The 24212-nt window shown below is 64.6% G+C and overlaps 1 protein-coding gene across 3 annotated transcripts in view; it reads left to right on the top strand.

The window, feature by feature from the left end:
• The window catches only part of BRD3 (bromodomain containing 3), a 34528-nt gene that overhangs the window by 6354 nt on the left and 3962 nt on the right, over positions 1 to 24212 (top strand). For all 3 annotated transcript variants that reach the window (XM_044926530.2, XM_025262061.3, XM_025262062.3), the window contains exons 2-10: positions 8203 to 8528; positions 9346 to 9483; positions 10012 to 10159; positions 10761 to 10975; positions 12621 to 12992; positions 15099 to 15227; positions 17685 to 17876; positions 18722 to 18945; positions 23281 to 23573. In XM_044926530.2, the coding sequence (XP_044782465.1) occupies positions 8316 to 8528; positions 9346 to 9483; positions 10012 to 10159; positions 10761 to 10975; positions 12621 to 12992; positions 15099 to 15227; positions 17685 to 17876; positions 18722 to 18945; positions 23281 to 23573 (1924 nt within the window). In that variant the 5' untranslated portion in view covers positions 8203 to 8315. The remainder of the gene's footprint in view (positions 1 to 8202; positions 8529 to 9345; positions 9484 to 10011; positions 10160 to 10760; positions 10976 to 12620; positions 12993 to 15098; positions 15228 to 17684; positions 17877 to 18721; positions 18946 to 23280; positions 23574 to 24212) is intronic.

The following is a 24212-nucleotide window of genomic DNA, read 5'->3' as shown; positions in this document are numbered from 1 at the left end:
CGCCCAGAAGTGGCCGACTCCGGCCACTGTGTCCTGCCTGCAGTGGGAGGGTCAGAACTGCCACCGCGGCTGCGTTCTCTGGGCGGTTTCCATCATGGCCCCTGGACGGAGGTCCACACTTTTCCCCTTGTTTGTCCAGGAGCCTGAAGGGCCCTGGTGTCCAGCCTCTCTTGATGTGTGCCTCTGGGTTGAGCCAGCCTGCAGGGCCTGAGTTTCTGTGTATTATTTCTGATTCCAGTTCCCCAGGGAGGAAGGAGGCAGGTCCCAGAGCCTGGGGTCCAGGGACCCTGGGAAGGGGCGGGGAGATGGCTGTGACCTCTGGGGCCTGCCTGCCGCGGAGCTAAGGACACCCGTGCCCCACCCGTGGCTGGACGTGTCCTGCACAGAGTCCCTCGCGACGGAGTGGCGTGTGTGTGGCTCCAGGGGGTGGGGTGGCCCCGCGTTGAGCCCCGGCCCCCCACCCCTCCTCCGCACTGGGCCAGCCGCGTGGCTTTCTGAACCCTCCCGCAGGATGCCGCCCGAACCTGTCTGGGTTTCCTCTCGCGTTCGAGGGCCTTTGCGGTTTGTCTGAGCATTTCCGCTCCGGGTGGTTTCAGATCCCTTCTCTTCGAGGGAAGGCTTCTCTCACTCTGACCTTCGCCCGTTCATGGTGCTGCCTTCTTGCCAGCAGTGGGCTCCCCGGGAGGGGTGTGTGCGTGTGTGGGGTGCTCCCCAGGAGGGGTGTGTATGTGTGGGGGTGCTCCCCGGGAGGGGTGTGTGTGTGGGGTGCTCCCTGGGAGGTGTGTGTGGGAGGGTTCTCCCCAGGAGGGGTGTGTGTGTGTGGGGGTTCTCCCCGGGAGGGGTGTGTCTGTGTGTGTGGGTGCTCCCCGGGAGGGGTGTGTGTGTGTATGGGGTGTGCTCCCCAGGAGGGGTGTGTGTGTGTGTGTGTGTGTGTGTGTGCTCCCTGGGAGGTGTGTGTGTGTGTGTGTGTGTGCGCTCCCCGGGAGGGGTGTCTGTGTGTGCTCCCCAGGAGGTGTGTGTGTGTGTGTGGGTGCTCCCCGGGAGGGGTGTGTGTGTGTGTGTGGGTGCTCCCCGGGAGGTGTGCGTGTGCATGTGCTCCCTGGGAGGGGTGTGTGTGTGTGGGGGGGGGTGCTCCCTGGGAGGGGTGTGTGTGTGTGGGGGGGTGCTCCCTGGGAGGGGTGTGTGTGTGTGGGGGGGGTGCTCCCCCGGAGGGGTGTGTGTGTGTGGGGGGGTGCTCCCTGGGAGGGGTGTGTGTGTGTGGGGGGGGGGTGCTCCCCGGGAGGGGGGTGTGTGTGTGTGTGTGTGCTTCCCGGGAGGTGTGTGTGTGTGTGTGCTCCCTGGGAGGGGTGTGTGTGTGGGTGGGTGCTCCCCAGGAGGGGTGTGTGTGTGGGGGGGGGTTCTCCCCGGGAGGAGTGTGTGTGTGGGCGGGTGCTCCCAGCCTCGCTCTCCCCTCTGAGGGGCTGGGGCCCGGGGTCCCTGTGCAGGGCACACGCGAGGCTCCTCACGACGGGCCGAGCATGCCTGCCTCGCTGTCCCTGCGGCCCGTCTCCTGGAAGGCTGCCCTGCAGCGGGCCTGGCGGGCTCCGGTGGCCGTGGTGGGGGCGGGCCGCATGTTTTGCTCCTGCCTGTGTACCCCAGGAGGTGAGACCCGCCCCCCAGCCCTGCCGGGGATGGGGTGGGGGTGAAGGGGCGCCCCGGCGGCTTGCAGGTCGGCTCCATCTGGTGTCTGCTCTTGCGTTCTGGGCTCTCTCACCTGCGCTTCCCTACCGAGTCCCGGGCCGTCCTGCCTGAGTCCACCCCCCACCCCCGCAACCACACACACCTGGGTTCGTCTTCTCTTTTGGGCCAGGGGCCCCAGGGAGCAGGCTGTGCCCCCCAGATCTCACTATTGCTGTGGGGTAGGGGGGTGCAGGGTCCTGAGCGCCCAAGGAAAGGGCGTTCACCTCTTCTTTGTGAGGTGGGGGCTTTTCAGTGTGGCCAGAGGAGGGGCAGTGGAGGCCCCCTGCGTGCCCCGCTTCTGCTCAGAGACCCCCAGTCATTTCAGCCCTGCTCCCATCCCTGTGATCACAGAGCAGACGTGTCTTCTTCCTAAGACTTGGTTCTCATCTCTGAAGTGTGAGGACTTTGAAAGGATCGTACCGCACACCCCCATCACCCCCAAAGCGCTGACGTTGAGTCTAGGGTCATCGAACAGTCTGTGCGGACGTAGATGCGTCTCAGCTCACTGTCGAGCAGGTGTTTCCAGCGCGCTGGCCCAGGGTGGAGGTGCCGGGGTTGGGCACCGCCTCGCCCACCCCAGTTGTCCCTCCCAGCCCTCGAGGGGCCCCGAGGCGTTTCCCAGGCTGGGTGGGGAAGCCGACCCAGTGATGGGCAGCCTTCCTCCGTTGCGGCTGCGAGCCCAGGAAACTACCCCGAGGAGTGGGCTTTCGTCCTCGTTTTTGCAGCGGCAGCTGGCCCTCTGCTGCTGAGGGACGGCCCTCTGCGTCCGAGTTTGCCTCCCGGGGAGGTTGGCATGTCTCCCTGCTGCTGTCATGTCTGACTTGGGACGTCGTCTCAGACCCTGGGGGCTGCAGGGATGCAGGTGCGCTGGCTGGGTTCTGAGGCCCCGGAGGCTCCATCGGGACCCGCCTGGCGCTGGGGGAGCGGGAGTCGGGCTCCCGCCTGTTCCGTGAGGTCGCGGTCCCCGGCTGGGCGGTGGTTTGCTCCCGACCCGATCACGGCGGGCGTTGCCTGCCTGTGCCCCGACTGGGCTGGAGTGGGGGCACTCACGCCCTGGGGGCTCATGGGCGTCTGTGGGGGCCCTGCTTCCGCTCCAGGAGGCCGCTCGTCCGTGTGGTAGCGGCCTGAGTGCCCCGGGCCTCAGTTTCCCTGTTTGCAGCCAGCCCCTGTGGTGCTGCCAGGGGTACCCAGGACCCCCGAGGAGGGCTCCCAGCCAGACGTTTGCTCCTTCTGTGGCCCCTCCTGCTGTCCCCGCCCAGCCACAGTGGCGCAGGTCATGGGAGTGGGCTGGATCCTTCTGGAAATCCTCACTCTTGAGTTTGCGCTGTTTCTCTTGGTTTAGGGGGGCTGTGGGCACCCACTGGGGCTCTCTTGAGGAAGAGGTTCTGGAATCTTTGCCAGTGGACGCAGGCACCCACCAAGTTGGCCCCCCCTGCAGTTTTCCCATCCGGGTCCCTAGCCAGGGAGGCCAGGTGGGCTGGTGACTAGGCCTCCGTCCTGGGCGGGGCCTGGCAGGGCTGAAGGAAGGGGCCAGGAGGTCCCACGTGCCCTCGCGGAGCCCAGGCCTGTTGGGCTGAGGAGACCCCCCGAGGGGCTGGTGTCGCCCGGCTCTGTGTCCGGTGTCCAGGAGCCCCCGGTCCCCCACATCCTCGAGGGTGGGCGCCGTTCCTCGTCCTCGGGGCTGGCTTGGACGCGCTTGACTGCTGGCGGCTGTGCCAGTGCTCGGCCAGGAGGGCAGCTGGACTCGAGCCCTGGCGTGGCAGACCCCAGCAGGCACGCCCCGCGGCCCTTCTGCTGCGCCCCCCTGGCGTGGCAGACCCCAGCAGGCACGCCCCGCGGCCCTTCTGCTGCGCCCCCCTGGCGTGGCAGACCCCAGCAGGCACGCCCCGCGGCCCTTCTGCTGCGCCCCCCATGTCTGCGGCATCTTCGTGTCCCCAGCTGAAGTTAGGCTCAGACCAGGAACTTGGAGGGGCGCCACTGCCCGGGACTGCCCCCCGGGGTCGTGGGGGCCCTGCTTGTGGTTGTGGTGGGGCCGTGTGGTGTCTTATGGCTGCTGGGCACCCTCTCTCACCCTGTGATGCCAGGAGCCAGGTCGGGAGGCAGGGAGGTCCTGGGCTCGTGTCCCCGAGGCTCTCAAGGATGGAAGAGCCTCAGCTTTGTCATCCGTGCGGCGGGTCTGGTCACTGGCCATGTGGGATCCACGTGGCATCTCCCCTTCCGTAGGGGTGGAGGGCCCGCGGCCGCCACCCAGCGCCCTTCGGGGCTTCTCCACCGTCCGCCCCCGCAACCTCACCCAGGAGGGCAGCTGGTGAGGCCTGGCCAGGGCCCACTGGGGGCGGGTGCATGGTGACCCTGGACGCGGCAGGATGGTGACTCTCCGGCCTGTCCTGTCGTTAGGGTTAGGGTGAGGGCTCCAGCCCTCTTCTCCAGGACCGGTGTCGGTTCAGGGCTGGGCCCTGGAGGGGCGGGTGTGGGGCAGCTAGTGGACCGTGTGGCTCCAGCTTCTTTCTGGAAGCAGCCTGTGCCTTCCGGTCTCGGGATGCAGCTCTGACACCCGCCCAGACGAGGCGGCTGATGGACGGCACAGCTGCGGCAGGCGGCCCCACTGGGCCTCCAGCCTCCACCTCCTGCTGCCCGACAGGTGGGCGTTGGTGGGGTTTCTCGGCCGACCGGGCGACATTGGCGGGAGGCGGGGCGGGGAGGTGCGTGACGGGGTCGACGGCGCCTCTCACAGCCCTGCTGAGGGCGAGCCGGGACCTCAGGGTGGTCGTGGCACAAGGACTTGCCCTGGACGGAGCATGCACGGCTGCCTGGCCCGGCCCTGGACCTTGGAGGAAGAGACGCGAGCTTCCAGACGCTTGGCCGGGTTGGAGCATTTTTCCAAACTAGAAGTCTCTTTACATTTGCTTCTTTTCGCAAAAGTAATGTTTTCTTAAAAAAATAAATCCACCGGTTCAGAAATGCAAGCAGAAAGGGAGAAGGCAGCCTGCGTGCTGTGGGCGTGGGGTCCTGGGCACCCAGGGGGCCTTTTTGTCATCTTGCTGGCCCTCAAGGGGACGTCCCTGGCTCCACCAATGCCTGGTCTCCTCGGGGTCGCTGTCGGGTCGGCAGGGCTGGCGGGGAGGCAAGGCGAGACTCTCACTGCGCTGCTCACCCTGGACACGCAGCCCAACCCAGGCTCTGCTGCGTTCTAGGAGGGCTGGCCGGTACAGGGAGCGGCGTGGCCCCTCACGCGCCCCCAGAGGGACCGCGCCGGGTGGCCCGTGTCATGGTGCGGCCCGCCTGGGAGGCTTCTGCCCGAGCCCCTGGCCACACAGCTCTGCGGGGACAGCAGCCCTGCTGCCTGGGATGGGGGCTTGCCCAGCCACTGATGCTGCTGCTGCCCTCCCTTCCTCCCTGGTGAGCTGGTGCCCAGGCTGCCAGGGGCAGAGGATAAGGCACGCGCTCGCCTCTGCCCTCGGGGGTGCTGTGTGCCACTGTCTGATGCTGGGTACAGGGGGTGCACTCCTCCCAGTGGAGGTGCTGGAGGCCACATCCGCGTTGGCAGAGTCCCCCTGCCCCGTGCCAGCCCCAGGCTGTGGGGCGCACGGCATCTTCCACGTGTGTGTCCTGCTGAACCTCACACACCCTCCGGGGTCCGCGTGGTTCTAGCCTCGGGACTCCCTGTGGCCTGTGGTCGGTGTTCAGTGAGCACGTGCTGGGCCCGCGCTGGGCTCTGAGCTGAACCGCATTGTCTGGGGTACCTGGCTGTCTCGAGTGGGCGCCCAGGCTGGGCGGGAGTGAGGCAGGACCCAAGAGGTGGCCTGTCCGCCTGGCTTGCGCTCTTGGCCCCTCCTGGGCGGCGCTGGCGGCCTTGTGGCCCCGGACTCAGCCACGGCAGGCGCGTGTCTCGTGTTTGCGGCGGGCCCGGCTTCCTGCTGTGCTACGTGTGCACTGGTCAGTCACTGGTCAGCAGAGGGGGCGCAGGTCGAAGGCCAGGCTGAGGGCCCCTGTGGCGGCCCCGGCGCGTCCCTGCAGAGAGCTGTGCCCACCTGTCCTCATGCATGGAGGAGGCCGGGCTGCACCTTGGCAGCAGCCTGGGCCCTTCCTGGGGCCCCCGTGTCCCCTCAGGTGGTTGAAGGCCCTGGTGGGGTCCCGCCTGTTCCCTGAGGGCTTAGCGGCAGCTCGGGTACCGGGTGCCCGCCCGCCCCTCCCGCGTCGGGGGCCTGCCTGTCCCACCCCCAGGGGTCCACCCCTGGGGGCTCACTCTCCCTGCACCTGGGGCCCCACCCGGCCCGCACCTGGGGGCCCACGCTGTGCTCGTCCGACGTCAGCAGGAATGGGGTGTGTCCTTCCTGGATCTTGGGGACCCCCACGTCGGCAGCCACCGCAGCCTCCACGGCAGGACCGTGGGGTGATGGGTGCGTGTCCAGTGCTGCTTGGGTGCTCTGCGCTGGAATCCTTTAGTCTTGAGTTCCATGGGGACATAGGCGGACTGGATCCCGGGGTTGGCGATGGGCAGAGCTGGGATTGCGCCCAGAGGTCTGGCCCTGTGTCTGCTCTGCGCCCCTGAGCTGCCTGGGGTCTGGGAGGCCCAGCCGGTGATGGAGGTCTGGGGGACACGGGCCTGTGAGGCCGCGGCAGCCAGGATGGGGAGATGAGTCACTGGTCGGGCTGGGGCCTGCAGGCCAGAGTGGGACAGGCAGTGCTGGTTTGGATGGGAGCCCCGTGTAGGGCAAGGCTGTTGAGGGGGGAAGGTTCGCAGGGACCCCAGCAAGAGGCGGTGGCACTAGGCCAGAAGTGGTCAGACCTGCGGAGTGGGGCGCAGCGGGGCATCGACGCTGAGACCTGCGGAGTGGGGGGCAGTGGGGCGTCGAGGCTGAGACCTGCGGAGTGGGGCGCAACGTGGCGTTGAGGCTGAGACCTGCAGAGTGGGGCGCAGCGTGGCGTCGAGGCTGAGACCTGCGGAGTGGGGCGCAGCGTGGCGTCGAGGCTGAGACCTGCAGAGTGGGGCGCAGCGGGGCGTCGAGGCTGAGACCTGCGGAGTGGGGCGCAGCGGGGCGTCGAGGCTGAGACCTGCGGGGGGGGGCAGCGGGGCGTCGAGGCTGAGACCTGCGGAGTGGGGGGCAGCGGGGCGTTGAGGCTGAGACCTGCGGAGTGGGGGGCAGCGGGGCATCGAGGCTGAGACCTGAGGAGTGGGGGGCAGCGGGCCATCTCTGTGCGGTGGGGAGACGCGGTGTCCGCACCGTCAGCCAATCAGGCGTGGCCCCCTCCCCACGGAGGCCCTGGAGCCGGCGTGGAGGAGAGGTGTTCAGGCCCTTGAGGGTGTTCCAGAACGTTCCTTCGAGGAGGGGAGCGGGCAGGCAGGTCTGCTCCATGCGTGGGATGCACCGGATCTCTTTTCGGAGTCCTCTTTGCTCTGGCTTGGGGTCGGTGGGGGCCAAGGAGGCGCTGGCCTGGGGGCAGCCCCTGGTCTGTAGCTTTCCCTGATGACTGTGGTATACACACGCCCACGTGGCAGACTGCGGGCCGCTGGCAGGATGTCAACCGGCTAGCAAAACTGCAAGTTACAGCGACCTGCTTTTGCAAATCGTAGCGGGTAGACGTGGTCCCAGTGGCGGACGGGTGCTGTTCTGTCCTCCCGGAGGGCCCTCCGGCCCCCATGCAGGCCCTGCCTCCCAGCCCGGGCCCGGCTGGGTCCCTAACAGGTGCCCGTAAGCGCCTCTGGGCCCAGGTCCAGCTCTTGTGTGCAGCCCCCCAGGGCGTTCTGCAAACGCAAGTGACAACCGGGCCATCGACTTCCTCCCAGGATGTGGTGGGGGAGCCACTGTGGGAGCGGCCCGTCCGTCACCCGGCGCACGGCTGTCCGCGCGGCGCTGGGCGGCCTCCTGACACACGTGGGGCCACGGTGGGCACTTCCTTCCTGGCGCTGCGCGTGGAGGAAGTTTGGCGAGCCGGGCTGTGGTCCACCACCCCCCGCCGCCCTCCCTGATTGGCCGAGGACCGGCCGTGTCGCAGCCCGGCCGCTGTCACAAACCAGGGCCCGTTCTCGTGGTTACGCTGGAACCCCCCTTGCCCATGCGCCTTTCTGCCGGCCTGGCTCGGCCATCAGGTCCGCGTCGCCGCTGTCGACGTGCGAGTCGCTGCCGGGAAGGTTGCTGCTGTCCAGGACGGTGTAGAGACAGTCCCCCGCACGCCGGTGGCTGGTGGGCGGGGAGCCGACAGCCTTGGCCTCCGCCTGGACGGCCGCTCCCCACCCCTCGTGTCTCCCCCACCCACCCGGGGGGGGGCACCTGCTGCCGTTCTGCCTCCCGTCCCCGGTCTCTCTCCCTGCCCTGGCCCGAGGGCAGTGGCATGACAGTGGTCCTGTGACAGGTGAGGGTGGGCCTGATGGGGTGGACGTGCCAGGCTGGCCCTGCCGTGACCGCACAGCCCCACGTGCCCATGGAGCCGGCCAAGGTTGGGGTGACCGGCCATCCCCCCGCGGTCCTTTCCACCCTGCAGGTGCTGCCTGGTTGGGCCCGGACATGGAATGTCGCGCCTCGGCGGGAAACACAGAGGAAGCCAGGGCCTCCCTGAGCCGCTGCCGTGACGGCCAGTGAGCAAGCAGCTGGAGGATGTCCACCGCGACGCCGGTCGCCCCCACGGGGATCCCGGCGGCCCCGGGCCCGGTGAACCCGCCCCCACCGGAGGTCTCCAACCCCGCCAAGCCCGGCCGCAAAACCAACCAGCTGCAGTACATGCAGAACGTGGTGGTGAAGACGCTCTGGAAACATCAGTTCGCCTGGCCCTTCTACCAGCCCGTGGACGCCATCAAGCTGAACCTGCCCGTGAGTGCCCCGCCCGCCACCCCAGCCCCTCCGTGGCCCCGACTCCTGCCTGTGAGGGTCCTGCCTGCTGCCCCTCCGGGGCCCCCTGTCCTGGGAGGACAGCCCCTGTGGCCTTGGCCCCGGGTGGTGCAGGGAGGCTGCAGGTGCTAGGAGGGTGGGCCCAGCCCAGAATCGCGATGATGGAAGGGCAGAGGGGACACGCATGCCTGGGGGCGGGGAGGGCGGCTGCCGTGGGTGCAGGGAGCGGGAGGCCGTGGCCTCGTGGGTGGACGAGGCAGACCAGCCCGGGCGCAGAGGCGCACTGAGGCTCACCCCGCACCAGCCCCGTCCCGCCGAGTGACGCGTCTGCACACACAGCCTTGTGCTTACGTGGGGGCGACCGGCCTTCCTGGGGATGGCGCCCTAGCTGCATGCCTGGGGCCCACCTGACCGTCTGACGGCTTTCTCCTCTGGGCCTGAGCAGAGAACCGCAGAGTCCTGCAAGGGCAGCCCTGGGCCAGCACCTGGCAGCCTGGCTCCTGAGCTAGCTTGGCCGCTGGGTACGTGCAGGCCCTAGAGTGAAGTATGGGACCCAGAGAGGGGGCCTATCCCTCATCCAGCGCCTAAACCCGCTCTGCAGTCCTCTGTCCACACAGACTCCCATCAGACCAGAGAGTCTTGGCAGGGTCCGTGCTGGCCCAGGGCTCCCCCAGACCTGGCGCCGCCCCAGCGCTGAGCTGCTGGACAAGACCGCCTCGTGCGTGATCTCGGTCCTTGGGAATCATGAAAACTGTCTTATTGAACCCAACAGTAACGCCCCTGACTGTCTTTTTCCTAGGATTATCATAAGATAATAAAAAACCCCATGGACATGGGAACCATTAAGAAGAGACTAGAAAATAATTATTATTGGAGCGCGAGTGAATGTATGCAGGACTTCAACACCATGTTTACAAATTGTTACATTTATAACAAGGTGAGAAGGTGGCGTGGGCCGTATCGCTGCTGAGTGACCTGGGGGGAGCGCCAGTATGGGGTTGGCCGGTGTCCACCAGGCTGGGTGCGTGGCAGCGGCTCTCAGGCCCGTTCAGGCCACCTCGGCCTCCCGCTCAGCCCTTGTCTGGCTGCGACCCCTGTGTGTGGGCCCCATAAGCCACGTGTCTGAGGGTCGCCCTGTGCATGGGCCCACGTGCCCTGCTGGCACGGTGAACGTTCGAATAGCCTTTTCAGGGGGAGTCGACACCAGATGCTTTAAAACCTCCCCACACCTGGACCTTGTTTCCTCTCCATGATGGGATAAAGCGTGGTTTTTATCCTTTGTGCTTTTTGAGTTCTTGCAAGAGTTTCCGTGTTAAAATGTGTTCTTGTTGCTTCCTCCCACCCTGCCAGATCCCTTCACAACTTTTTAAACACACATTTTTCTCGAGCAGTGGTTGTGCGTTTGTCTGCTGCGAGCAGCGCAGCTCCTTTCCAGCGCGTGACCCTGCTGCTCCCGTGTCTTCAGCCCACAGATGACATCGTGCTCATGGCCCAAGCCTTAGAGAAAATTTTTCTGCAGAAAGTGGCTCAGATGCCCCAGGAGGAAGTTGAGTTACTGCCCCCTGCTCCAAAGGGCAAAGGCCGGAAACCCGCTTCGGGAACGCAGAGCACAGGTGAGGGGGGGGGATGCCCTCCTCCCAAAGCCGACGAGAGCGGCCCCTCCCTGCGTGGTCGACAGCGGTCAGGGCCCGGGAGCTCTGCCGTGTAGTCTGCAGGCTGCCTGCCTTGGCGCCTGCCTTGCCGGGACCCCAGGCTCCTCCCCGCTGGCCCTGGCTTGGAGGCTGCCCCTTCTGGAGGCCGCTCCGCTTCTGTGTCCCCGCCAAGGACCTTGCCTCCCCAGCACGCAGCATGTTCTCTGTGAATGGTCCGGGAGTGGCGGGGTTTAGGGTTGGCACCGGGAGCCTGGGGGGCAGCCTTCCCTGCCCTGGGAACCCAGAACCAAGGTGTATTCCATGAAGAGCTGCCCAGGAGGGGCCCATCCTCTGGAGAGGCGGGGCAGTGGCTGGTTACACAGCTCCGGGTCACCCGGTGATGGCCTGGGGGACCCGGGTTAAGCCCCGGGCTCCGCCCTCCCAGACTGTGACCCCCCGGGCCTCACGCCCCATCCTGGTTCACTCACCCCGGCCTTAGAGACGGCTGCCGTGAGGGTGACGGCCAGGGTCTCGGGAGGAGGGGCCGTTCACACAGCTCCGCCTCCTGTCCTCTGCCCTCAAGGCTCGCAGCAGGTGGCGGCCGTGTCCTCGGTGTGCCCGGCGACCCCCTTCCAGAGCGTCCCCCCCACGGTCTCCCAGACGCCCGTCATCGCCGCCACCCCCGTGCCAACCATCACCACAAATGCCACACCGGTCCCTGTCCCCCCGGCTGCCGCCCCGCCTCCCCCCGCCACGCCCATCATCCCCGTGGTCCCTCCCACGCCGCCCGTCGTAAAGGTGAGCTTTCCCGGGGTCCCGGGCGTGGGCTTGTGTGGGTGGGCAGGGGGGCACTCTGTCCCTTCCCCGGGCACAGGCTGCCCCTGGCGCACTGGGCACACGGGACTCTGGACCGGTCCCGTCCGCCCACGCCTGCGGGGTGGGCCGTGATTCCTGACACCGACGCTCGGAGCCACAGGTCACACAGCTGGCGAGGGCGGCTGGGCTGGGCCCGCAGCGTCTCTGGCCTCTGTGGTGCACATGGGTTCCCGGCGGGGCATGCAGGGGGTGAGGGCACGCTCGGATTTCCAGCGGTTGGCGCGGGGAGGGCGGCGGCGGCCTCCTTGCGCGCCCCTTCCTGGCTTCGCCGGGAGCCTCCCCCGCAGGGCCTGGGCTTGGAGCGCTTGCTTTCCGCGAGGTCCGCGGCCAGCAGGGACGGCCGAGGGTCCCGCTCCCGCTGACACGCACCGTCCTCTCCGGTTTGACCCTCACAGCAACGCTCGGGGGCAGGCAGCGTTTCCCCCATCTTTCAGATGAGGAGGCGGGCGCTCAGAGGGGTTAAATGGCTCCCCCAAGGTAAAACGCCGCTCGCCCTGCCCGGCGGCCTCCACTGCCTGCCCTTGGGCGGCGCTGGCAGGCTGTCCTGTCCAGCGTCCTGCTGCCTTGGAGCATGTCCCGTCTGCCGCGGCCCGTGAGCCCGGGGGCCCCGCGGTGCACGCTTGGCCTGCCGTGGGCGCCGTGACGTGTGTGTGTGGGTGGCTGGCTCACGCCTGCCGGCCTGGGGTCAGGGGCTTGGCTAGGGCGGTGCCCTCGGTGGCTGGCCTTGGTGGCGTGCACGCTGCGGACCCTGGGGAGGCCGCTGGCCGGGTGCTCATGGCTCCCGGGGGCTGTCCCGCCTGCCTGACGGCAGTGGCGGGGGGCGGACCCTGAGCTGGTCTTGGGGTGGCTCTGCACCCTGGCTGCCCAGGCGCTGGACACTGTCTCCCCACGGTGCCCGCCTAGCAGGGGTGGGCGGATCGCCTCAGTGTTCCCTCCCTGGGCGGGGAGCCGCTCCTAAGGTCAGCTCCGGCCCTGCCCAGCACTCTGCCCCAGGGTCCCGGCTCCCAGACCTTGCGCCCCTGCTGCTGTCTCCGGCGCCCCGCCCCGCCGCCTGCATGCTCCTCCCAGCCCCTCATCCTGCGGCTGCCACTGTCCACAGAGCGCCCGCTTTGAGGCCTGTGTCGGGGATGCCCCTCCAGCCTCTGACCTGCAGGGGTCTCATCTCTGCTGTCCCCGAGCCCCACTGGGTACCCGTGTCGGTCGCAGAGGGACCCTGGTATTGCGGGCCCCTAAGCCGTGGTCTGGGTACAGGTGTGGGCACAAGTGGGCAGCGTGATGCGTCTCAGGGTGGCGAGCGCCCCTGTGACCGTGGGGCCTGGGGGCCCAGGCAGCCTCAGAGTCCAGCCTCACCACCGCCAGCTGTGTGACCTCGGGCAGGTGCCGTGGCCCCTCTGAGCCTCGGCGTCCTGCGTGGCGCGGGGGCCTTGGGAGGGCGGCGGTGGCCGTGCATGCCCTTGCTTCGCTCGGGGCCTGGCGGGCGGTCCGCGCTCCAGGAGCGCCTTCGGGCGGGTCCTGGTCCCCCATGCCCACCGTGGGCGCCGGCTCACGGCCGTCTCCGCTGTCACAGAAGAAGGGCGTGAAGCGGAAAGCGGACACCACCACGCCCACGACATCCGCCATCACGGCCAGCCGCAGCGAGTCGCCCCCGCCGCTCTCGGACCCCAAGCAGGCCAAGGTGGTGGCGCGGCGGGAGAGCGGGGGCCGCCCCATCAAGCCGCCCAAGAAGGACCTGGAGGACGGCGAGGTGCCGCAGCACGCGGGCAAGAAGGGCCGGCTGTCCGAGCACCTGCGGCACTGCGACAGCATCCTCAAGGAAATGCTGTCCAAGAAGCACGCGGCCTACGCCTGGCCCTTCTACAAGCCGGTGGACGCCGAGGCCCTGGAGCTGCACGACTACCACGACATCATCAAGCACCCGATGGACCTGAGCACCGTCAAGGTATGGCACGGACAGAGGGCCGTTCTGCAGGCCCGGGGCGCGGCAGGCACTCAGCAAGCTGTGCTCTACCTCGTCCCCTCTGAACCTGTGGCTTCCCGTCACCTCTTTCTGTTGAACCGCTTTGGTTCCTCCGTTTCTTCCTGTCCTGGTGCATTTGCGGGTCTCTGTAACGCTAGGCGAGGAGGCCCTTCACAGTCCAGCCCCTCCCAGGATAGACGCGGGTCTTGGAGGAGGCCGTGGAGGAGCTGGCCTCAGGATCCCCGCCCTCTCAGGCCCTGCACCAGGGTCTTCCTGCCCCGGGGGCTTCTCCCTTGGTTTTTGTGGGCATTGCAGTGGGTCAGGCCAGGTGTGGACAAGCAGAGAAGAGCAGGCTTGGGCCAGGCAGGGATGGAGGGGGCTTCCTGGCTGGTGGCAGCCCAAGGGCAGGAGATCGGGGCTGTGAGCTCCTGAGGGGTCTTCCCCGCGTGGACGAGGGGGCTCAGGCCCAACACAGCTCTGCTTCCTCAGCCCGTTTCAGTCTCGCATGGCCTAAGGGGTGTCCCCGGCACATGGGCGTGTGTGGCCCCGCAAAGCTGCCCCCGCAGAGGGGAGAGGGGGTTCTTTGCACCTGTGGGGGCGGGGCCCTGAGCTGCTGGTCTCAGTCATTCTGCCCCTGCTCTGCGAACGCTGCCCTGGGACAGACTCTCCTTCTGGAAGTCTTGCCTCCCACTAGGGGCAGGACAGGCCCGGCCGTCCAGGGCAGTGTCCCGGGGAGCCTGCTGGGCTGGGTGACCGCGTGGCCTCCTCACCCTCTCTGACCCTCTCCCTGGTCACAAGGGCAGGTGCCGGCTTCCTTAGACACACGCAGTGCTCTGGGGGCCCTGCCTCTTTAGGGAGCCCCGCGGCACCAGCTGCTTTTCCTGGGTATGTATGGTGTGAACAGAAGGTCAGGATGCAAGCCAAGCAGCAGAGGGAAGCCCCGCCTCTGGTTCCACTGACCCCCTTCCCCAGGGGTGATTGTTGCTGCTGGTTCGGTTGCATCTTTTCTGACCAGATCCTGGCTCAGGCTGGCTCCTTCCCAGCAGGTTTGTCAGTGGGGCAGTGGTTCCCAGGCTCCGAGGTGCACCAGGACAGTGGCCAGCAGTCAAACTAGGGCCCAAGTCCGAGACTGCCACAGGTGTTGAGAGAGTCTCGGGTTCCCATTTGCTGAGCTGCTCCAGAGTGGGGAGGTTGTGCAGAGGGCTGGAGCCCAGCAGCCCCAGTGTTGCTGGAAGCTCCCAAGAGGGCAGAGGAGGGTGATGTGCGCTAGGCTGGAGGGGCTGCAGGTCCTAGAGTCTGACCACCAGCTGCCCCTCCTCCGAGGCTAGGACTTTGTTGCTCTGGGCACAGGCAGGGTGAGTGGCTGGGCTCCGGGCCAGTGTCCCGCGGCAGTGGGGCATGGCCCTCAGGAAAAATGGGCACCTCAGACCCCTGACGTGAGGTCCCTGACACGTGAGCTCCACGTGAACCCAGCCAGGCCCAGGCAGCTCACGCCTCGAGAGCCGCTGCCTGGTCCGCCCTGACCTTGCTGCTTCCGTGCGGCGCCCCCGTCTGGGCGCACCCCGTCCCCCGCCGTGGTGCCTGTCGTCCGTATCCCAGCGGCGGCGGGACAGTTGGGTGCCACCGGAGGCAGGCTGGCCAACAGCACCTGGATTCTCCAGGGAGAAAATTAAAAGTCTCGTTGCGAGAGCTGAGTCACCCCCTAAACGAGCGGAGGGTGACTTCCTGCCGGAAGTTGCTCGTTCCCTACCAGAGCCCCTGCCAGCGGGGACACGGATGTGTGAAAAATCACTCAGGACGTAGACCTGGGATTTGGGGTGAGGATGGGGTGGGTGCTGGCTACAGGAGCTGACTCCTGTGAGCGCCTTTTTCTTTCTCCCCGGGGATCTGCCTCTCTCCCGGGCTCCCAGGCCCTCCCCTCCAAGCCCTCCTTCCCCTCTCTCCTGGGCTCCTGGACCCTCCCCTCCAAGCCCCTGAGCCCCCTTCCCCTCTCTTCTGGGCTCCCGGACACGGCCTCAGGCTGGTGCTGGACCTGTGGCGGGCCCCGAGGCCCGGCGGTGCCTCACGCCTGTGGCGTGTGTCTTACAGAAGAAGATGGACAGCCGCGAGTACCCGGACGCACAGGGCTTCGCGGCCGACATCCGGTTGATGTTCTCCAACTGTTATAAATACAACCCCCCGGACCACGAGGTGGTAGCCATGGCCAGGAAGCTGCAGGTGAGCCAGGCGCTGGGGGGCGGGGCCTCCTGGGCACAGGCGGGATCAGCCGCTCGGGGCAGGTGTCGGGAGCATCCGGCTGGGGGAGGCGCAGGGTTGGGGGGTGTCCGGGGACCTCACCCACGAGCACGTTTCTCTTGAGCGCTGGCTGAGTGGCGGCCAGGCCTGGGCCTGCTCCCCGGGGATGAGGTGGCCCACCAGCCAGTCCCCGCCTCTGGGGAGCGCAGGCTCCAGTGGGCGTCAGCGTTGCCGGTGGGCCTGCAGGCGTTCTGGCTGGGTGAGGGCAGAGGGGAGGCAGGCCGCTCGTGCTGGGGCCCGCGGGCATCCCGCCAGGCAGTGGCTCGTGGCTTTGCGGACGACGCGGGAGCGTGGGACCTGTGGGAAGCGCAGACTGAAGGGGAAGCCTTCAGTGGCGGGGCCTTGCGTGTGTGCACACAGATCTCACACACGCAAGTGTGCGTGTGTCGTGTGTGCGCCCATGTGCGTGCTCGTCTGTCAGTCTGGAGGCTGACACAGGTTTCTGTGCAGGCTGGCACGCAGAGTCTGTTCTCTTTTCGATCACCTGGGCTGTTTTGCGACCCCATGGACTGCAGCCCGCCAGTCTCCTCTGTCCATGGGATTCTCCAGACAAGAACACTGGAGTGGGTTGCCATTCTCCAGGGGATTTTTCCCCACCCAGGAATCAAACCCAGGTCTCTCCCGCAATGCAGGCAGATTCTTTACCGTCTGAACAACCACAGAATCCCTTTGTAAATAACAGCACCTATGTTTTACACGGGATAAAATCAGAAAGCTTTCTGTTTAGAAGAAAGAGAGATGTGGATGTGTGGATGTGTGTCCTGCTCCAGGAGCTCTCTTTGCACAGACCTAGCACGCTGTTCTGTTAAGACACCCCCCATCTCTTGCTCAGATCTAAACCTTTTGTAAACCCTGTACGGTCACTGGGGCACATCCTTGCTCACCCAGCCCCAGATGTGGGTGCCGGGGGTCCTCCTCGGGGGCCTCTGGGTTCTGGTTTCCCCCATTCCTCCTGCCTGGGGGCGCTGGCTGCTGCGTGCTGCCCACTCTGCTGGCTCCCACTGGGGTGGGCGCAGAGCCGTCCTGGGGTCCCAGTGCTCCCAGAGGCAGCTGCCCGGACCCAAGGTTTCAGACCACAGCCCGGACCCCAGAAGGCCCTGCCCAGCCCTGTGCTCTCGCTGCTCTGTGACGCCCCTAAACCTTATAAGTTGCCCCACAAGGAAGCCAGGCGGCCCACAGGCCAAGGGCAGTGGCTGGTTCTGGTCCGACTGAAGGGGGTCTCCCCTGTGTAGGGCTCTACCTGCTGACGACTGTTCTGATCCCATGGAAGGGGGTCTCCCCGGTGTGGGACCCTACCTGCTGATGACTGTCATGACCCCACTGTTGGGTTAGAGCCCAACTCTGCAGCAGTCTGAGGTCAACCAACCCCCGCCCCCAACCAGGACAGAGCAGGCCGGACCAAGGTGGCCGCGTGCCTCCTGCATGTTGCTGCCTTGACTTCAGCAGGAGATTCTAGGGGACCAGGACCCGGAGCAGGCTCCTCCCAGAGCTGGACACCTGCCAGTGTGGCTCCGCGTGTGAACCAGGTGTATGTGGCCTCAGGAACGTGAGCCAGGCGGAGAAGGCTTGCCGTCTGCCGCTCAGCCTGTCTGAGATGAACCTGGGCCACCAGGGAGAGGGGGGCCTTTGGTGAGCGTGCTCCCACCAGACAGGGGGGACCTTCATTGAGCGTGCTCCCACCGGAGAGGGGACCTTCGCTGAGCGTGCTCCTACCAGGGAGGGGGTGCCTATGCTGAGCGTGCTCCTACCAGGGAGGGGGCCTTCACTGAGCGTGCTCCCACCAGGGAGGGGGCGCCTATGCTGAGTGTGCTCCCACCAGAGAGGGGACCTTCGCTGAGCGTGCTCCTACCAGGGAGGGGGCCTTTGCTGAGCGTGCTCCCGCCAGGGAGGGGGGACCTTCGCTGAGTGTGCTCCCAGGGCTGTGCAGGAGCTGGCTGTTTTGATTGAACTGGATCCTTTGAGCCAGCTCTTGGACCACCCCCCCTCCACCCCAAGAACAAGGTGTGATGCTCCAGTGATGTCACTGGGCAGAGGGATGGGACAGGGTGAGTGGCTCCCAGACACGGTGTCGGGGGCCCAGAAGGGGCCCGAGCTCCCGGGCAGGCCTCTCACTGGCAGTGGGTGGCGGCCTTGGAGCCAGAGCAGAAAGGACTTGCCTGTCTTCTACAGGAGGCGGGTACCCAAGTGCCCGCTCCTGCAGGGCTGCATCCTTAGCTGCTGGCCCTGTGCCCCTAGTCAGGGGCCGCGCTCACTGCCTGGGAGGGAGCGACAGAGGGAGGGAGGCAGGGAGTAGGCGCCCTGGGCAGGCCGAGCCGTCTCCCCATGCCCCGGAGGGTGCCCACAGGCGCTGGGACCTAGGCTGCCCCTGCTCTCCCGCAGGACGTGTTTGAGATGCGTTTCGCCAAGATGCCGGACGAGCCGGCAGAGGCGCCTGCCCTGCCCGCGCCTGCGGCCCCTGTGGTCAGCAAGGGCGTGGAGAGCAGCCGCAGCAGCGACGAGAGCTCGTCGGACTCGGGCAGCTCAGACTCGGAGGAGGAGCGTGCCACGCGGCTGGCGGAGCTGCAGGAGCAGGTGAGCGGCTGTGCGGGCCAGGGGGCTTGGGCAGGACCGCGGTCCGTCCCCGCCGGCCCCTGACCTGAGGTCTGCCCCAGCTGCCGCCCCCTCCCCAGCCACAGCCGTCCTTGCCGCGGTGTCGCTGGGAGGGAACCCGGGAAAGGTGTTAGTTCCAGGGCCCCCTCGCCAGTGCCTGCAGGCCTGGGGCCCTGTGAGCCCGCCTGTGTTGTAATGTCCCTGGAGCCTCTTCCTGCAGAAAGGTCTGCAGGGGCTGCAGCCCTGCGGGCCGCAGAGCCTGCCTCGTGGGGGTGGGGTGGGGGGGGGTCGGGGAACGGGACTGTCCTGCCTCCTCTGACCCCTGAGGCTTGTTCCCACCCCTCTTCACGCTCCTTCTGTGCAAGACGGGAGCACGAGGTGCTAGATTCCCGGGGGGCCCTCTGGCAAGGAGCAGACAGCGAGTAGCTGAGCCCTGTGGGGGCTCACGGGCTGGGGTCCCTCCCGCGCCGTGGGACGTGTTCGGCGTGCACGGCGTCCCCATCCTAGCCCATCCACCTGCTAAAGGCTGGGGTCACTGTTTCCTCGCCTGTGGAGTGTGGCTCCCGGAGCCCCTGGGCCCCTTGGGGGGCTGATGGGGTGAGGGGCGCATGGAGTGCGTACACGCTGCCCGCCGCTGCAGGCCTCGTTCGGTGTTGGCTGCCGGCCCTGCGCCGTATTTGCCCCGCAGTCCTGCCGTGTGGTGCCCCGGCAGCTTGCCCACGAGCTCGGCTGCGGATGTTCTCCCCGGGGTGGGCGGTTTAAGCGCCTTCCCGGAGCGTCTCCCTCCGCACAGCCCGGAGTCCTCACCCGGCGGCCGTGTCTTCCAGCTGAAGGCCGTGCACGAGCAGCTGGCGGCTCTGTCTCAGGCGCCGGTGAACAAGCCAAAGAGGAAGAAGGAGAAGAAGGAGAAGAAGAAGAAGGACAAAGACAAGGAGCGGCACAAGGCCAAGGCCGAGGAGGAGAAGCGGGCCAAGGCCGCCCCGCCCGCCAAGCAGGCCCCGCAGAAGAAGGCACCTGCCAAGAAGGCCAACAGCACCAGCGCGGCCGGCAGGTGGGCGCCGGGCAGGCTGGCATCGGCTGGCGAGGGCACGGGGCTGTCAGGAGAGAGGGCGGGGTGGGGGGGCATCGGTGGGCCTTGTCTTGCCCCCATTGTGGGGAGACTGTGGGGACCCAGCAAGGTCTCCTCCAGGAAGGGTATGGGCCCCGGAGGGCAGAGCTCAACCTCCCGGGGGGCTGGCCTCAAGACAGGCGTGGAGACCTCTAGAGTCGCAGTTTTAGGGACGTTTTCCTGATCTGGGCAGGGCTTTTCTTTGGGGGTGTGTCGGGCTCTGGGCACCCTGTTCCCAGGTCGCCCGGCACGTGCAGGGTCGGGACGGGGCGGTGCCCCTTGGCACACAGCTCCGTGGGCCCCACGGCTTTTCCTTGGTTCCCGCCGAGGCCCGGCGCCGCCCCGAGGATCGCTGGCCACAGACAGGCAGGGACAGCACGGGGAGGTGTGTGGGGGCCGGGGGCTCCTCCCGGGAGTGGGGGCGAAGAGCTTCTCAGGTGAGGCGACCTCCCCAGGCCTCGTCCATCCAGCTGCATGGACATGCAGGATGGAGATCCAGGAGCCGGGAGGGGCAGCGGGCACAGAGCTGTGGCGGGGAGGGGACGTGTCCCTCGTGGGGACCGGGACAAGCGGGGCGCCGCCCAGGAGCGGAGACGGGGCTGGGAGGAGGGGAGGGTTGCGGCTGCGGAGGCTGACGGGCTTCCTTTAGGGGCTCGCGGTTGATCCTCTGAGCAGGTGAAGCCGGAGCGGAGGAGGGAGGCGCAGCGGGCAGAAGGGGCGGAAGGACACGCTTGGAGGCCGACGCGGCGCTGCGGTCAGGCGGGGCCGGCTCGCCCGTTGGCTGGGGAGGCGAGTGGCTTCGACAGCTGTTGCTGCGGCAGAGGCGACAGGCTTTGGTCCCTGGACGGAGGAGGGGCTGGTGGAGCGTGGGGCGTGGGCTCCGGCAGCGGCCGGGCAGTGAGCGCGGTCAGGGCTTGTCGGTACCTCCCTCTTTCGGGGAGGCAGGACTCCGCGCCCTGTCCTGTCTGGTTTTGGCGTCAGCGCACTGCCGGCCTCAGAGATGATTTGGGCAGTGCTTTCCTCTGTCTCCTGGGGCAGGCTTACAGAACTGGTATCCTCCTCGTGTTTTAGTTTGTTTTTGGCTGTGCTGGGTCCTCGTTGCTGGAGGGGGTCTGCTCGCAAGTTGCAGGGGGTGGGCTTCTGACGGCAGCGGCTGCTCGCGTTGCAGAGCACAGGCTCTGCGGCGCGCAGCTGCAGCGCCCGCGGCTCCGGGCTCTGGAGCACGGGCCCAGTACTTGTGGCCCGTGGACTTAGTTGCTCCGTGGCACGTGCGGTCTTCCCCGACCAGGGATCGAACCCGTGTCTCCTGCATCGGCACGTGGATTCTCTACCACCGAGCCATGGGGGAAGCCCCCAAAATTGGGATTCTTAAATGTGTGATACAATTCACCATGAATCCATCTAGACTTGGAGTTTCACTGTGGGAAGGTTTTTAACGGTGAATTCAGTCCTTTTGACAGATACAGGAAGTCAGGTTATTGGTTTGAGTCTGTGTTTTTCTCATCATGGTAGGTTTGTTTGAGATGTCGCCTTACCTTTAAAGTCTGTAGGGTTTGTAGCAATGTGTTCTTTTTTTTTTTTTTTTTTTCTCATTCCTTGTATTGGTAATTCGTGTCTGTTTCTTGGTGAATCTGGAGAATTTGATCAGTTTTGTTGGTTGTTCAAAGAACCAGTGTCTGACTTCGTTGACTTTTCTATTTACTTTTTCTTTCATCTTGGTCTTACTTTTATTATTTCCCTTTGCTTGATATGGACTTAATTTGCTTTTCTTTTTCTAGCTTGAAAACAGAAGCTTAGATGATTGATTTTTTTCCTTCTTTTTCTTTGTCCTGTTTTTTGGCCCTGAGCCACGCGGGATCTTAATTCCCTGACCAGAGCTCCAACATGCACCCCCCACAGTGGAAGCACAGTCTCAACCGCTGAAGCCTCAGGCCTTCTCTTCCAGTATAAGCATCTCATGCTTTAAGTTTATGTCTGAACTCACTGCTTTGGCTCTATGTTCCCCACAGACGTGATTTGTTGTGATTTCATTTAAGTTCAAAACATTTTTTAATTCTCTCCAGGTTCTCTTTTTGACCATGGGTATTTAAAAGTATGTTTGACCTATAGATATCTGGAGACTTTTCAAGATATTTTTCAGTTACTGGTTTCCAGGGTCAGAGAACATGCTTTGCATGCTTTCAGCATTTTGAAACTTTTGTTAAGATCTATTTTATGGCCCAGAATGTGGTCTGTCTTGGTCAGCATTCCGTGTACACTTGAAAAGAATGTGTATTCTCCTCTGTTGGGTGGAGTACTGTGTAACTGTCAGTTAGAAGATTTAAAAAATCTTAAAAAAAAAAAAAAAAAAAGGGACATAAATGACTGACTTAGGAAACAGGAACAGACTCATGGATTTGGAGAATGAGTTTATGGTTGGTGGGGAGGGGACAGGTAGAAGAGAGGGCTAGGTTGGGGGCTTGGGACTGACGTGCACGCACCGTTTAGATAACTGGGCTTCCTCGGTGGTTCAGTGGCAAAGAATTCACCTGCCAGTGCAGGGGACACGGGTTCAACCCCTGATCCGGGAACCTCCCACATGCCGTGGAGCAGCTAAGCCCCTGTGCCATGACTACTGAAGCCCACACACCCTCCAGCCCAAGCTCCACAAGAGAAGCCATCACAAAAGTCCACTCACCCACACGCAGCGGCAAAGACCCAGCGTGACCAAAAAGAGATGAGTGATACAGAGGAAATTGGGGGAAAAGTAAATAGCTAACAAACTAACTAACTGTGTTACAGTATAACACAGGAAACTCTGCTCAATATTCTGTGATGACCTAAACGGGAAAAGAATTTGAAGAGTATAGATACATGTATATGTAAAAAAAAAGTTTAAGTTAATTTGGTTGACAGTGGTGTTGGGATCGTCTGTGTTCTTGCTGACTGGTTCTGTTGATTACCGAGAGATCATTGAATTCTCTAAGTAGGATTGCGTATTTTCCTATTTCCCTTTATTTCTGTCAGCTTTCGTTTATATCTTTTGAAGCTTGGTTTCAGATGAACAGGCATGTTCAACTGTGCGGCCTGCTTGGCCAGCTGACATCTCATCCTCACGCACTATCTTTTCCCCAATAATATTCCTTTTCCTAAGTCTACTTTGTCTGAAGTTGTTATAGCTACTGGAGTTTTCTTTTGATTGATTAGTATATACATGGGATACTTCCCCCCTATCTTTTTACTTTTAACCTACCTCTTTTATTTTAAAGAGGGATTTGTGTAGACAGCCTAAAAGTTGGGTCTTGGTTCTTACCCAGTCTGACCGTTTCTTCCTTTGAATTGGTGTGTTTAGATCATTTGTATTTAATGTAATTATTGATATAATTGGATTTCCATCTGTTGTTCACTTGCTCAGTTGTGTCCGACTCTTTGCGACCCCATGGACTGCAGCACGCCAGCCCCCCCGTCCATCACCAACTCCCGGAGCTTACTCAAATTCATGTCCATTGAATCAATGATGCCGTCCAACCATCTCATCCTCTGTTGTCCCCTTCTCCTCCTGCCCTCAATCTTTCCCAGCATCAGGGTCTTTTCTCATAAGTCAGCTCTTCGCATCAGGTGGCCAAAGTATTGCAGCTTCAGCATCAGTCCCTCCAGTGAATATTCAGGGTTGATTTCCTTTATGACTGACTGGTTTGATCTCCTTGGAGTCCAGGGAACTCTCAAGAGTCTCTTCCAGCACCACAGCTTGAAATCATGAATTCTTTGGCACTCAGCTTTCTTTATGGTCCAACTCTCACATCCATACACGACTACTGGAAAAACCATAGCTTTGACTAGATGGGCCTTTGTCGGCATAGTGATGTCTCTGCCTAATTCGCCGTCCAGGGCTTCTGTTCACTGTTGCGTTATTTTCTATGAGTCCCTTCTGTTTACCCCTCTGTTCCATTCCTGCCTTCTTTGGGGTATTTGAATACGGAGTTTGACCTGTTGCGCTTGAGATGCCTGTGGGGTGTCGAGGCGGGCTGCCCGCTGTGGCTGTCTCCTGGCCAAGGCCTCCCTGAGCTGGTGGGGCCTCTGAGCTCTGAAGCAGGGTCTCCGTGTCCCTGGAGATGCAGGTGCGTCCTGGGCAGTGGCCTGGCTCCTCTGCCTGGGTGCCATTGGGACTGCTCATTGGAAAGACAGCCTGGTCCTGAAGAGGACGAGGGCCAGTGGGTGAGGGTGAGGGTCTCGGGTGGAGCTCGGTGGAGTGTGGGGGCCGGGACGCCGCGCCGTGATGCCCCTTGCCTTCTGCCTCAGACAGCCGAAGAAGGGCGGCAAGCAGGCATCAGCCTCTTATGACTCGGAGGAGGAGGAGGAGGGGCTGCCCATGAGCTACGATGAGAAGCGGCAGCTGAGCCTGGACATCAACCGGCTCCCTGGGGAGAAGCTGGGCCGCGTGGTGCACATCATCCAGTCGCGGGAGCCCTCGCTGCGGGACTCCAACCCCGACGAGATCGAGATCGACTTCGAGACCCTGAAGCCCACCACGCTGCGGGAGCTGGAGAGATACGTCAAGTCTTGTTTACAGAAAAAGCAAAGGAAGCCGTTCTGTAAGTTGCCGGGGCAGAGAGGGTTCCTGCCGCCCGCCCCTGTCTGTCTGCCGCTCCCCGGAGCAGAAAGCCAGGCAGCCCCGAGAGTGTGGGGGGGCAGACAGTGGGTGGCGGGCTCCAGATTCCTCCCCTGTCTTCTGTCTCACGCCCCCAGGGTGCAAGGGTACAGCGTCTGTCTGCTCACCTCGGGATGGGGGTGCTTAGCTGAGACTGGCTGCCAGCCACTCCCCAGCCAGAGCCCTTCTTCCCCCTGCTCCTGGGCAGGTGGGCAGGGCTTGTATGCCCCGGCCTTCACTAAAGCAGGCGAGACCCCCGAATTAGCCCCCAGCCCCTGGGCAGGTGGGCGGCGCTTACATGCCCCGGCCTTCACCAGTGCAGGCAGGGCCCCGGGGGTCGGCTCCAGCCACGTTCACGCAGATGCTGGCTAAGGCCCTCCGTTTAGGGCCTGACTGCAGATCACCTGTCAGTGGTTCCCTGCCTGAGCAGACCGGCTCCCTTTGCCTGGGGTTGAGGGTCCAGAGGACCCCCGGGTAAACAGCCGCATTGGCTCAGGGTTCCCTGGGTGGGAATGAGCCGCTGCCTGGTCAGCGAGAGGAAGGGCAAGCCCCAGGCAGCCCCAGGCAGCCCCGAGGACACTCA

The sequence above is a fragment of the Bubalus bubalis genome, chromosome 12 (genome assembly GCF_019923935.1).
Source record: "Bubalus bubalis isolate 160015118507 breed Murrah chromosome 12, NDDB_SH_1, whole genome shotgun sequence".
Taxonomy (NCBI): Eukaryota; Metazoa; Chordata; class Mammalia; order Artiodactyla; family Bovidae; genus Bubalus; species Bubalus bubalis.
The sequence above is the reverse complement of the archived record's forward strand: the minus strand, read 5'-3'. Positions and strand labels throughout refer to the sequence as shown.